This window comes from Crocodylus porosus, unplaced genomic scaffold (assembly GCF_001723895.1).
Source record: "Crocodylus porosus isolate Cpor-Errol unplaced genomic scaffold, CroPor_comp1, whole genome shotgun sequence".
Classification (NCBI taxonomy): Eukaryota; Metazoa; Chordata; order Crocodylia; family Crocodylidae; genus Crocodylus; species Crocodylus porosus.
In genome coordinates, this window is record NW_017728911.1 from 17,070,119 (window position 1) to 17,085,151 (window position 15,033).

General features: G+C 44.1%; 1 protein-coding gene across 2 annotated transcripts in view; it reads left to right on the forward strand.

Moving 5' to 3' along the window:
- Nucleotides 1-15,033, forward strand: part of RFX7 (regulatory factor X7) — an 81,739-nt gene that overhangs the window by 43,551 nt on the left and 23,155 nt on the right. Inside the window, exons 2-4 of one of the 2 annotated variants that reach the window (XM_019533523.1) lie at nt 2,459-2,492; nt 11,211-11,293; nt 12,863-12,988. In XM_019533523.1, the coding sequence (XP_019389068.1) occupies nt 2,459-2,492; nt 11,211-11,293; nt 12,863-12,988 (243 nt within the window). The remainder of the gene's footprint in view (nt 1-2,458; nt 2,493-11,210; nt 11,294-12,862; nt 12,989-15,033) is intronic. The other variant, XM_019533525.1, reaches the window with a different exon arrangement.

Consider the following 15,033-nt stretch of genomic DNA (forward strand, 5'->3'; position numbering starts at 1 on the left):
GTGGGGGGATGTGTGTATGGATACAGTATCTGTGGGGTGTGTGACTGTGTGTGGGGGTGGGGGGTGGGGGTGGCTGTAGGGTTTGTGGGAAGAGTTTGAGGGTATGTGGGGTGTGCATGGGAGTCCCCCCGCACACGCCCTCCTGAGCTAGTCAGCACCCACCCCACAACAGCCCAGAGCCCAAGCACCCTGCAGCACCTCCCTACCATCACCAGTAGTGTGCAGCCCCAGCATGCCCCTTGCCTGTTCTGGATCACCCGGCTGCATGCAGCGGTAGCAGTAGAGACCCTGTGCACCCCTTGCCAGCTCTGGGTTTGCCTGTTGGGGCTGAGCAGTGGCAGCAGCTGCTGGGCACAAAACTGCTGCTTGGCATGGGGGAAAGTGGCCCTTCCCCCTCGCTGTCACAAGGCAGTTTTTGCTGCGGCCGCGCAGAGCCCGTGATGTGTTAGGCCGTGGTGTGGCTCCTTCACCACCACCTGTGAGCTGTCCTGCGGCTGCTCCACACGATCACCACTGCTGTCCAGAGGTGACAGTGAAGGAGCCACATCGCAGCCTAGAACAGCATGGGCTTTGGGCAGCCACAGCAGAAACTGCCTGGCAAGGGGAAGGGGCTGCTTTCCCCTGCTCCAAGCAGCAATTTCTGCCCAGCCGCTGCTGCCCATACTGCTGCTGCTCAGCTCCAATGGGTGAGCCCGAAGCCAGTGCAGAGCCCGGGCTTAGCAGCACAGGACAAACTGCTGCTCAGCGTGAGGGAAAAGTGCTGCTGGCACTTCCTGGTGCAGCTGCTTGGAGTCCACGCAGACCTATCCTGTGTTTGCTCTGTGCTGTGACCACTGCCCCATGGGCCAGCCCAAAGGTGGCGGTGACACAGTGGAGATGCAAGACAGCTCCACGTGGACTCTAAGCAGCTGCACCAGAAAGTGCTGGCAGCAGGAGGGGGAGGGGCCACTTTCTGCCTAGGCTGAGAAGCAGTTTGTCCCACGCTGCTGTTGCTCAGCCCAGATACCCTATCACAGAGCTGGGATAGGGGGGAGTGGCAGTGAGCAGGTGCGTGGGAGCGCAGCGACAGCTGGTGGGAGCGTGGGGCCTGCAACAGGGCCCGGCGTCAGCACTGGCAGGGCCCAGAGCGGGATGGCAGGAGCACGGGGTCCTCCATAGACCCCTGCCGCCATGCTCTGGGCCTCACTGGCCCTGCACTCCCACACACCTCACTTCTACCTCCACCCCCGCTTTCACCAGTTTCCTGCCTGCCTGCCGGTGGCTTCTGGACCACATGGCTCCTGGCTGCATGGCCATGATGGTAGGATTCAGCAGGAGCCAGCCCGGCCCTGAGGACTGGGGCAATTGCCCGCAGTCCTCCCCTGCCTCCCCCTTATTACCTGAATTTCCTGCTTCAGCACAGGGAGACGGGAATAGTCCCATGGTCCCAGGGCTGGGTGGGCCTTGCTGTTGCAGGGTACTGCCATGACTTCCCCTGGGTCCTACTGCTGTTGGCATCTGTCATCTTTGACAGGCAACCAGGGGCAGATAAAAATTAATTTGCTGAAATTTTGGGGGTGCCCTGGGCTGGATAGAGTGGCCTAGCGGGCCAGATGTGGCCCACGAGTCATATTTTGCCCACCCCTGCCCAAGAAGTTAGTGGAAGCTTATCTTAGTCGAGGAGCAGATCTCGGTACCATGCATTGGCTAGTCATGTCCCTGAAGGTCAATAGTAGAAATAAACTTTCTCCAGGAGTTAGGGAGGATTACCATATTTTAGTTCTGCCATGCCATTTTGGTCTCCTAAATCAGACCTGTTTATAAGCAGCACATATAGGAAGTGTAATACATTCAGTTACTCACTGATCTCTGTACATCTGCCATAGGAGTAGATGTTACTTCAGTTAAATCTAGCTCCAGCACAAAAACGCTGGCAGAGTTGTTTTCCATTTTTGATTTTCTTGTTTTTTACTGTTGATTTAAGTAATCTATTACTTGCTGGTTTTGTCCATTTTCCCTGCAGTTGTACCTATGCATAAGAAAGATACTTGATCAAAATAGGCAGCAACAAATGTTTTGTTGTAAATCTTGTTCCCAATGACTTCGGAAGGAGCAAAGTCTTGAACTTTGAAACTATTAGTCAAGTACTTGCTTAGTAGTAGTCCAGAAATACTTTCACTGTTACTTTTTACAGCTTGTACTCTTTCCTATTAGCACTTGTGTGTGTTTGCATGTGATTTTATATATATGTATATGTATACATATGTATACGTATATGTGTGTATCTATGGGTATATGTGTGTATATGTGTATAAAAAATAAAATCACGTATGCATATCAAGCAGAAGGTGAACTTTAACTGCGGCAGTTTACCCCATAATGAGATACCTGCTACATTATCGCTGTTTAGCTTTTCTAATATGTAATATTTCTGTATAGATTAATCTGAGTTTTTTCTTTTTCTCTTGCTTCCATGTAGCAAAACTGTACAATCTAAAGTGGATTGCATCTTGGTAAGTTGCATTTTTATAATTTTATAAACTGTTAAATTATTGCAAAGCCACTTGATGGTTTTGGGGATTGGCAGGGACTATGGAGCCCTCTTCTCACTGTTAGCCATATGGTGATGATCAAAAATAGCTACTGTCCATCCTATGTTTAGTATCCCATGCAAAGAGAATGTGGTTATTCCAGGTCCATTTCAAGTGTACATGTGCCCTTATCACATGAACTAGTGATACTGGCCTATACACTTCAGACCCAAATAATTTTAGTAAAGCTTTGAGAGAACTCTGCTTGGACAGCTATAATTGTAATCTGTGTTTTATGGATTTGCTTATTGGTTTTAGGCCTGATCCTGATAGGTGCTGGTACACTCAGCCTCTCCCTTCATAGGATTAGGCACTTTAATAGCAAGGACTGTAAAGCAAGGATTAATTTCAGTGTATTCTGTATAAAGTGTTTAGGGCAGGTATGACATTTAAATTATGGATAGCACCTAGCACAGTAGGGCTCTGGTCTGTGACTTGGGTTTTTATGTACTACCACAATACAAGTTTTTGTTGGGTTTTTTTACCTGATTAAAACATGAATGTAAACAAAGAATGCTAGACTCCAAGAGCCCTGTCAGAGGAATGGTCAGCCAAACCAAAAACGATGCCATAGTAAGTTAGTTGATTTTTTTTCTCTGCAGACGGGATGCTAGTCCACTTACATGGGCATGCATCTGTGCACATATGCCTCCCTCTTTACCCCCTGAACAAAAACTAATCCAGTTACTACAAGAGATTCCACACCATTGTTTCTGGGCAGGTGTCTGGGAACTTGACAATCTGTGCTGCATGACCTGTAGTTCAACATTTTGACTGCTCAGAGTAGAGGATATACTTTTTCTGAAGTGGAAGAGTCTTCAGAATGTCCTCTGAGCAGCTCCCCCTATTACGGGTAGGTAAGAGATGCTGTACCTGAATGCCTTTGCTGACTGCAGCTGCACTAATACCTCACAATAGGCAGGTGTCAAACTTTGAAGGACTAAGGAAGTAACTGTATGCTATTTGTAAATCAGGATTAATTCAACATTGTGAGATTGCAACATGTTCTGTAAGACAGGAAAAATATATTTCATTTGAGAGCTAGCAGTTGAACTGTTATGATTACTTCTGGTTTCCTGTTCAAAAGCTCGTGAAATTTCACCCAGAAATATCTGTGTGGAAGATAAACTAGTAAAGCAGATTGTGCTCGCTCATGCTTCATGTAGTATCTGATTAATCATATGGCTGAGAGGGTTAGATCTAAGAGAAATTTTCAAAGGATAGTTTCAGGGGTATAGGTTATAGCTGTGTTGGTCTAAGGACATAGGCAGACAAGGTTCCTTGGGTAAATCTGGTATCTTTTATTAAACCAACTCAAATAGTTGGAAAGGTTCTTCCTTGAAGGGTATTTGTACCCAAAAACTTGCAAAGAAGAATTTTTCCAACTATTCCAAGGAACCTTGTTTGCCAAAGGATAGTTTGAATTTTTTCAGGAGTTTCCCTAGTTTATTGTAGTCACATACTTGTTTACATACTTGTTTGCATGTGAGCGGTTTCAGGCTTCTGACCCAATTTTACCTGTATTTAAAAGGATTTTTTTTCTCCAAATGCCACCCTATGATAGCTGATTCCCCACAAAAGTAGGTGAATGTTGCGAGTGAAGGACCCAAAAGAACCCCCCTGGGACTTCAGCAGCAAAGGCAGAAACATGTAACCAGTGAACACAACACAGTATGAGGCAGAACTGAGGAGTAACAGAGGAAGAATTTAACAGGTTAGCAAATCATTTGCTTCCTGCGCATTGGAATTGATAAGAAAACTGGAAGTTAGTATCACAGCAGTTTCCATGTTCATATTCTTGACCTCATAAACCCTGGATTTTTAGGTAAAGGTCATTAGCATCATCTGGTAAAGAGTTTGAGTTCACTTGTCTAGAGTAGGTTTGATTAACTTGGTCAGTTGGATAAGAACATTTTTCCTCAGTACTGCCTTAGAATGCAGTGCCAAAATACAGTCTGCACGGCTTAATTTGGAACAAAACAACAGATTCCTTATGCTTTGAGCTTCTGTTTCAAATGCTTTTCTGTCCATCCTGCTAATGGGGTCAAAAGCACTCCATCCATAATGGAATAGATCTCACTAGGGTGATAAAACTGAGACAGGATACACCATTAACATAGTGCAGTCAGTTATAAATGTAGTATAGCTCTGTCCATAAGGCCAAGATCAAAATGGGTCATAGAAAATGGAAGTGGAGTATATAAAAGGCACATCTCTATGACTTAAAGTTTGTTCACACTATGGAAAAACTGAGAACTGTTATGGGAAAGTCTGAGCATTTTGGAGCCTAACGAAGTGAGAGTTCCCTAATGGAAGAACAAGCTCATTAGGAGGTTCTCTTTAGGCTTTTTCCCTTATCTCCCCTAGTGGATAGGGGGTGGGCTGTTTTATTTAGTATGAAGGGGTTTATAGCAGGGGTGGCCAAACTGTGGCTTGGGAGCCATGTGTGGCTCGCCAGCACAGTAAATGCAGCTCTCTGGTAATTGGCCAAAGCCCCGCCCACTTCTCCCCACCACTCTGGGAGACAGTGCAGCCCAGCACCTGCTGCAGGTCCGGCTTTCCCCAAGGGGAACATGCCCCAAGCCAGCCCTCCTCTCTCCTACCAGGAATCCCTGCTGGGCTGCCAGGGTGGGGACTGCAGTTGTGCTGCTTACCCCACAGCACGCTCCCCGCGGGGAAAGGCACAGCGGCTCAGCGCTGTGGCAGCAGCACCTCGATCCTCCAGCCAGTGCCCAATAGCTGCTGGCAGGAGTGGGGGTGGGGGAGGGGAACAAAGGGTGCATTCCGGGTCGCTCAGCACCCTTCTTTGGACCCCCCCCTGCTCTCCAGCTCTTGAACTTTGGTGGAGGATTGAATGTGGCTACCAGGGTGAGTAACTCTGACCACCCCGGTTTATAGGATTGCCATCAACTGACTTCATTTTGTGATCTAGCAAACCCCTCCTCTTTTGGCACTAGCAAACCCCTCCTCTTTTCTCCTCTCTCCCCTCGCTGCTGTACAAGTATGGGCACATCTGTCCAGTTCACTCGAATGTTCAACTTCATGTGCAGTTTTTGCAGCTTTTGAATTTTGTTGAGAAAACTGTCTCAGATAACTAGACATATCTTCACACCATCTGAGTCCATAGTCCCATGAAGTATATAGCAGCAAAAGATGCATATTTTTTGTCTGCTCAGTTTCCTTTAATCATGAAACTGAAGAATGTTCCAGAGCAGTGCCATGTGCTACTCAACATTACCTTAATGCTGACAGCAGTAGGGAGCGTAAGAAGAAGCACATTTGGAGGGAAATGATATATTTTAGTAGGTTACTTTGATTCCAGTAGTTGAGTAGAACAGATCTTTCTCTTCTATTCACCTAGCAAAGATGCTACTACTGCCTTAATAGACATTCATCTTTGCCAGTTTGGTTTGTGCTTTGAATGTGTCTAGCAAATACACCAACAGTTTAAGTAATGTGAAGTGTTCTGTAATATTCATTGTTTGTGTTAGAGTAGCACCTAATTCCAGCCAGGATCACAGGTACCAGTGCAGCTGCAGTCACTGTTGTGCTTGGCACTGATACTAGACTTGTTGCAGCAGGGACTGTCTAATGTAAGACCAGTGCTACAGTTAGGACACAGGAGAAGTGACTAAGAAGATAGTAATAAGGTCACTCATATTTAGGCTTCTGGCAGCAGGAGACTGCAGTATGCAGCTACTAAAAAGCAACGGTTAATCAGACTACAGTCAAGAGTTAGGTCAGTTATGCTTGGTGCACCTTGCAGGGCTGTTTGCATCCTGACATATTAAGTCAGTTTTTAGAAGATCTTAAGGAAATGTTTGTGCTGTGCAAGCCAGAAAAAATGATTAGTAGGAATTCTGGTGTAAACATCCATTAAAAATGTATTGTGACATCCTCTTAACTGTAGTAAACACGTCTAAAAGTAGATTCTCATTTAGTATAACATTGCTTGTTATATTTGGCTCCACATATTGAGTCAACTCTTGAACTTGATTGTGTGGTTTACTTAGTTTTTGATCACTTAGTAAGAAGGCTAAGATTTTTCTCCTTAACCTTTAGAAGGAAGTCAGTACTGGAGAGGTATGCCTAGACTGATGGCAGTGATCACTGAAGTTACTAGTCCACAGGACAGCTATAGCATGTGCAGCATGCACAGCACTAGTGCTTCAGTTCTGTTTAGATTAGAAGGATGTTATCCTCTATAGCAGAGGTGTCTACTTTATTAGCTGCTGGGGGCTTCATGTCCCACAGATTGTACCAGTGGGACCACACACCGCAGGGCCCATGCCGACATGGGCCACAGGCTCCCCAGACACTCCCTGACTCAGCTATACTGGGCATGTTGGTGCCTCTCACTGCATGAGGCATTCAGGCACCCTTTCCTTCCCCTCTCCCTGAGAACCTCTCCCCCTTGCTGTGCTGGGTATGTGCGCACTTCACACTCCACTGTTGCACTGGGCACAGGGGTCCCAGCCCCACCTTTAGCTTCCTGGGCATGGGCTCCTCTGCTGCACTACACCAATGCCCTTTCCATGGGCTTCCTGGACATGTGGCTGTGCTACATTGCTCTGCCATGCCTCATGGTGTGGGTCAAGAGTAGAGGTCAGAGGGATGTAGAGTCCAGAGCTGGCGGGGGCAGCTGCTGCTACTGGAGCAGAGATGGGGAAGTCCTTGTGGGCTGTCAGTTGAACAGGCCTGCTCAAGTGCAGAAAGGGAGTTTCAGCTTATTAGCCTGTTGTTTGGACCTGTTGAGATGGTGCTTCTCCCCACCTTCAACTTCTGGCAGTGGCAGTTGGTCTGGGTCACATTTATCAGAGTTCACCAGAGCGGTTCAGGTTGAAAAACTGTTTTGTTAGTACTGGGCTTGCTGCAGATTTGGGGTCTAGGTCTGGGTCTGAGAAGAGCAGAGATGAAGGAAGGGTCCATTTGAAAAGAGGAAGAAAGCTTCTGCCAAAAAAAGAAAAAGAAGTTTCTTTAAGTTTTTATCAGATGACAGACAATGTGTTCTACTGTGGACAAGGCAGTTCGCAGTTTCCAGATTTCCTTATGATAAACCTAGGCTTTTCCATAGTCTAACTCAGTGGTTCTTCTTTACCTTTTTAGACTTGAAGTACCATTCCAAATCTTCTCAGAACTAAGTGCACCCTGTTTAATAAACTAATATAAATATATTGGGAATATTATAATACAAACATTATTAATTAATATACTATTAAATATTTATCTTATTACAGTTATATTATATTTACCTCTTCAGGGTGCTGGTGGGGAGTGCTCCCCTAACTCTGCCTGGCTCAGCACATTTGCTCACAGGGCAGCAGTGGACTCCCCACACATCTCCAGGTCACTGGTGGGAATTGGGAACCACCGGGGCATATTCTTCCCTTAGATCCCCAGGGCAGTCCTCCCTGACCTCCAGCCCTAATGGGCAGAGTCTGTGGACACCTGGCTAGCAGGGAAGAAGCATGGGGAGCACTGGGGGGCAGAAGAACATACAAGGCCCAAGAGAAGGGAGGTGGCAGGCCAAGGTGCGGCTATGCAGTTTTTACTGCTGCTGCCCATGCTGCAAAGTGAAACTGCACCATGTGCCTCAGTTTTGAGGAGGCATAGGGGAGCTGAACTGAGAAGCAGCTGCAGCATAAAGGTGCACCTACCTGCATTACATGAATGCAAGCAGGTGCGTCACTTCTGCAGCTCTTCCCGGTTTGGGACCAACATGCCTCATGAAACCTGAAACACTTCCCAGAGATGAGCCTGTGAACTCCACTTCGTCAACCTCCTGGATACTAAAAATCATGGACTAAATACAGACATTGGATTTATGGCACATTATAACCTGCCTGACATCTGACTCCCCAGGTACTTCACTATTCATCCCTCTTCTCTCCCTTCACCCAGCCTGTCTCTCACCCATTGACTCCTCAGTCTACATCTTCACTGACTGCCTATCTTGTATGCATACCAGCCCAGCCTCCGGCTTCTTTACTTTTCATTCCATCCAGGAAGAGCACGCACCAACTGCAGAAACTTCCTCAGCCTGACAAAGTGTTTTTGAACCCGAAAGCTTGCTTAAAAATTGTTTTCCAACTATTTAAGTTGGTCTAATAAAAGACATCAGATTCACCCAAAGAACCTTGACTGCCTCGTGAAACCTGAGGCATGGGGCAGTTTGTCACCATGGCACATTGGTCTAACTCAACACACAAGTATGTAAAATCTATGAACTACCTCTTTTTCGTTAGACCATCACCTAGTGTTAGAAAACAGTTTTTCCCCAATAAAAATACTGCCTGAAGTTATGGACAAATTAAAGCAACCTAACAGGTAGGAACTTATCCCCAAACAGCTGAAGGATGGTAACTGTTAACCTGCTGGCAACTGCCTCCTGGTAGGTGAATGTGAAACAGGAGCAATTTACGCCAGTTTCATTCCTGAAATATTTCATTCCTTGTCCCCACTTAACTCACTTTAATTTGATTGTTTGTCCATATTGTTAGAAGTTTGCTGGAAAAGTGTAGCATCTTTAATAGCTTGGGACCAAATTCATTTATGCTGTGACATCACTGACCTCAACAAGTTCTTATAGTTGTTATGATTGGATAAGTGTTATTAAATCTGAACTTGCCTTTGGGGGTGATCCCCATGGGCTGGAGAAGAATGAAAAACTTAAGAAGTTTTAAAACTCCTTGTTTGCAGATTTTACCAGCATGAAGTAGGCTAATTTAAATACAGTTTAGCTTTTCAGGTATTCTGAGAGATTATTCTAAGTGGGCCAAACACACTGCAGTTTCTGGATTTAAATACCTTTTCACTATCTTAAATGTCTATTGTGTAAAGTTATTGACTGGAAAAGTCTAACAAATGTGAGTAGAGTCTAGCAAATGTAATTACAGTGCATTGAAGCAGACTCGATTAATCCAGTCTCCTGGAGCATGGTAATTATCACGCTCCAGCAGACTCTAGTATCATGTGTATCAGTGTCCCCACACTGTAAAGTGGTGGTAGGGGCACTTTAAAGCTCATTTAGTGAGCTGTAGTTAAAGCATCCCCATTGCTATTTTTCAGCATGGGGACACTGATGCATGTGGTCCTCCGGGCATGTTAATTAGTGTGATTTTTGGAGTCACGCTAATTAAAGTGCCCCCATTTCCCAGCTTCCCAGAGCATGTCTATAAACGCCTTTACCAAACCTCCTGTGTTCTTTGGGCTCCTTTCCTCATACAGCTCAGTATCTTTCAGTTGTTTTCATTTTCTAGTGGCTCAGGCCTCTTAAGAGATTTGCAATATGTTGTTTGTAGAGAGCAGCAGAGAGGAGAAGAGCATGTTTCTCAAGCTAATTTTTGTTCAACACTGTGTTGATGTTAATTATGTACCAGTTCCAAAGCAAAATAGATACTGTGGTCATCCACCTCATAATATCCCCTTTTGTAAGTTATCAGAGGTGTTGACCCCTTGGCTCCGTAAGCTTTATCTCAGCTTCACCTGAATTTAGGGACAAAATTCTCATTAGTTTCTTGTTTCCTCAGTTTCATTCACTATTAAATGGTGCAACAAGCAGATATTCTGGGTGCATTTTTTAAAGGAAAAGTAATTATATTAAAAGTGAAGCAGCAGTCAAGGAAAAGAAAGTTGGCCTTATCACAGAGCAGTGTTTCATTCAGAAAAAACACTCTAGTTCCAGTTACCTCAGTGCTGTTTGCTGATACACAGGTCTAGTTTATTTAGCAGTAGGCTGCTAAAATAAAACAGGTGATTGAAGTTTAGCTACACCTAAACCCAGTATAAGTTCACCTTGCACATATTTTTTTTTTCTTTTGAAGGAATCAGTTTGTACCTTGCTGTGAGATGTCAGTATTTCCTTAGGAGCCATATGTGCTGACATGTCATCCAGGTTGTCAGGATTGACTTTCCTAGTATTTCAGAGTTGAGTCAGCTGGACCAGTAGCACTGTGATTACCAAAATGTTGGTGTCTTCAAAATAGCATCATATCACACCCTGCTGCTCATGCTGAGGATGGACAGTGTCCAGTAAGATTATATCTTATCTTACTTATTCAAAGGTTTTGAGCTATCCTGAAGTCAATGGAGCCATAACAATTTATACCAGATGAAGGGGTTACCATCCATATCTATTTAATCACCCTGTGACAACCATGTACTGGGTAGATGGAAATGTATTTTGTAGAAAAGCTTTTGTCAGTCTGCTGGATTTTACTTTTGATATCATTGTACAGCTCAGTCCAAGAATCATGCTTTGTTATTGAAGAGCTGTTATATGTAGTTCTCAAAGATGTTGAAATCATAATGAAAGATTTAAAATGAAACTTCTGGTTACAAAAGGTATTTTTCTTTCTTTTCTAATTAAAGTTAGAGATGTTTTTGATTCATACCTATTTGTAAGTAATACAAATAATGTCAATACCACAATGTCATTGTGCTAGGTGCTATGCGAATACAAAACTGAAAATTGCCTTTTGTCCCAAATAGCTTATAGCCTGATACTTTTATATTGCCAAATGTTATGCTATTTTATTTGAGATTATTTTGAAAACTGTGGGATTTTGTTCATCTATCATTCTTGTCACTTATCATATCCTTTTTTAAAACAAAACAAAACAACAAATCCTCATTATCTAGCAAGAAGTTGAGAAGTTTACAGACCTAGAGAAACTCTACCTCTATCTTCAACTGCCTTCGGGTCCCAGCAATGGAGAGAAAAGGTGTGTGCGTGCGTGTGTTTAATATTAATACTAAAATAGTTCCAGTGAGATTATCTCTAAAATACATCTTTATGCACTGTTTCTGGCAGAAGTAGGATCTTTTTAAAGACTAGTATCTTTCAAAAATATTTTCAGAGAAATAAGTCCTTAGAAAATCTGAATTTTGGAAATCTGATGCATAAAAAGTAAACTGTAAATATGAGGCTCGTGTAGTGAGAGATTTATGAGGGAGTTCTTTTTGATTAAATGCTTGCTTATGGAACAGGTGTGCTGTTTCCTCAATTTTTATGTAGCAGGTTGTAATATAGCACTTAAAATATTAAAGAAGAGGGTAGAGTGATTATGGCTTCATCATAAGTTTGGCAATATGTGCTCATTTAGATCCTTTCTATCCCTGAAATCACTCGACATCTCATATTAATCTTTCCTCCCCCATACAGATATTCATTGCAAGTGTGGGAGGGTGGATATTAGAATGGGTAAACATTTTGTGAATGCTTGTTTTCTTGAATATATCTATTATTAGGAGACTCAATTTTTCCAGTTAAGAGTGTTTTATTAGGCTCTATCTTCTGGTGAACTTAAGAATGAATCACAAGAATCAATCCACTTCAAATTTGATAGGCAGGAGAATCTGATGAGCTAGACTTTTCTACAAACTTTGAGACCAATTGTAAAAGGCATTTGGGAACTCTGAGGGATGACTATAACTTTTTAAACATGATGGGCTGTGTGAAATTCCACAGTTTGTGGACATGCAGAGAACATGTGCGTCAGCCCTGCTACATGCAGTAGGCAAAGCAGCAGGTCTGTGAACTGATTAGAGGTCTGAACAGTGCTGCAGTTGATGGTTGCATGCTGCTTGTCTTGCATGTTACTCTTTGCAGTCAGTCACCAATTGCTGCACTGGCATTACAGAAATCTCTCAGGAATACAGAGTCTTCTCTAAGGGGTTTAAGTTGTAGCTGTGTAGGTCTAAGGACCTAGGCAGGAAAGGTTCTTTGGGTAAATCATTAGCCTTCTCTAATGGTGTTTACCTATAATGTCATCTCCGGACCCTGATTTATACAGTGTAAGAGTCATGGACGTTCCAAGCTGTGCATTGGGAGGAGCAATTCTGGATAAAGTTTCTCACATGCCCTGCTGGCATGCCAGGGAGACTTTGTGCACAGAGCAGTGGGGGCTTGCGGTGGCAGCATATAGGCTATGGTACATGAACACATCTGAAGTGGCCCTCTCTTTCTGCCATCTACCATTCTGTTGAAACGTCCCTGCTTGTAGAACTCAGTGAAGCAGGGAATTATGCTGAAGGTGCATAATTCAATATGCATTTGATCACTTCTTTCAACGCTACCCACACAGATTCTGGTTTTGTTGATGCCTGCTGTTATTCAGGCAGAAACAGCTTTTAGAAGACTATCGTGGGGAAAATATTAAGAATTACATTTATGAGAAACCTTTCCTTCCCCATGATATATTTTCATGCGAGTCTCTAGCTCATATGAACACTTAAGTATGCTAACCAAATAGTACAGAATTCTCTCTTAACACAATTGTTTCTCATTTCAGTAGTGATCAGATCTCAATGTCATCAAGCCGTGCACAGCAAATGCATGCTTTTTCTTGGATTCGGAATACCTTGGAGGAGCACCCAGAGACATCTCTTCCCAAACAGGAGGTTTATGATGAGTACAAGTGAGTGCTGCTAAACTGAGTCCATATATCTGATTGAATACTCTTTACAAACATTTATCTAGCTGCTATATATTTCCTTTATAAGCAAACTTTAATTAAACTAAAAAAAATAGGCCCCATATATTATTCCATTGACATATAGAACATAAGTTTTAGTGCTTAATATAGTGAGCACTATGCCAGGAGATGCATGCATGTAGAATCAGACACAGTGATTGAATGAATTTTTGAAGATGCAGGCTGCTACTGTATTCAATATTTATACCATTGAAGGTAGAATATAGTTTTAAACTGCACTTCAAATTACTCTAAATAAAGTTTTGTCAAAGGTAAATATGGTTTATATTATGGATAAAGAACAGTCATAATAACTTGCACTACACTTCTACAGCCTCTTTCAAGTAAAGAGGCTCTAAATAGCAGTGATTCTTCATGTGTAGGGTGATGGCAGATGGTCAGTGCCCAGCACACTGTGTAGTAGGACATGTGGGGAAATTTATTCCAATGTTCCTGATTAAAACCTAAAATGTAACACACTAATAGTTTTTAACATCTACACAAGACATTGAGTAGGGTCAGTTTTTAAGGCCTTGTCCAAAAGGCTACGCTGAAGTAGCCTTTTGGACAAGACCTTAAAAACATCATGAAGTACTAAGTCCGGGTTGAGCAATTATTTTGGCTGGCCGGACACCTGAGTTTTGGTGAGCTGTCACGGGCTGCGCATACAATCTTTCAGAAGATATCATTTTAACAAATTTTAGATAAAAGACAAACCATATACTAAAAATCAAATATCTACTATAACATTTTAATTTTATTTCAAAAAATAATTTTGTCCTAGTTAGTTTTTTTGAGTGTTTTTTTTTTATAGAGGCAATTGCATAATAGCTCAAAGTAAAGTCTTACTTTTGTATATTGTGGGGTGGGGGGGGTAGGTGTGTGGAGGGAGTGAGGGTATGCATGTGTGTGGACTGCCTATGAGCTGGGTCCCAGGAGCTGGCTTGTGGTCTGCAGGCCCCCTCCCCGCAATCCAGCCCACAGCTGCCCCAGCGGTGCTCTGCGTGGGACTGAGCCACGCTGCACTCCTGCCCATGCCTGCTGACAGCGCTGCCCCGGCCCTGGCAACACGCACGGCTTCCCAGCAGCTGCCCAGGTACTGCTTGGTGGTTCCTGCTTCTCCCCCTCCTTGTCCTCTTCCTTCCACTGCTGCACTGCTGTGGGCAGCAGGTAGCATGGGGAACTGGCAGCAGCTGTGAGGACACATGCTGAGCATCACACACTCAGCCAGGCATGGGGGAGAAGCTGCAGCTGGGCAGCTTCTGCTCCAGTGTGTGGGACTTCAGTTCCAGCTCCTGGCCGCCTTCCACCCACTTGGCTGCCCTCAGGTGGCTGCTCATTGTGCCGGGTTGATGGAATGAGTGGAAGGTGGCTGGGGGTCGGAGCTGGAGCCCCACGCTGGGGCAAAAGCTATCCAGCTGCAGCTTTCCCCCTGCATTGCTGGTCATGTAGCATCTGGCATGCATCCCCACGTCCACCGTTGTTTCCCCACGCTACCTGCTGTCCAAAGTGACGGAGTAGGGGAAGGAGAGGAGTTACCACTAGAAGTGGGGATAGCTGAGCAGTACCTGAGCAGCTCCAGCAGCACTGGGAGCAGCACACCTGGCCAGGCTGATATTTATATCTCTTGTGTGAATGCGTCCAGTTCTTTTATTCTCTGTGCTTGCTGACACAACTTTGTCTAGTCCTGCATACGCCACAGTCAGCAATGCCTTCCATGTTCAGTTCAACTTCACGGGTATATTTTTCCCTCAGAGGAATCATGGATCATCAGTCCTTACGCAAACCATTTCACCCATGGAGGAATTATCTGCCTTCAATCAGTCCTTACATAAATCCCTCCATGGGGCAGGCCCACTCTCAATTAATTAACCCCCTGATCACAAGACTTTGCAGAGTTTTCTCTAACCGCTTACTTTTGGCTCATGTCAGCCCAACACACCGGTTCCTCCTTACTCAATTGACTCTTTTCTTTCTTCCCTTCTCTG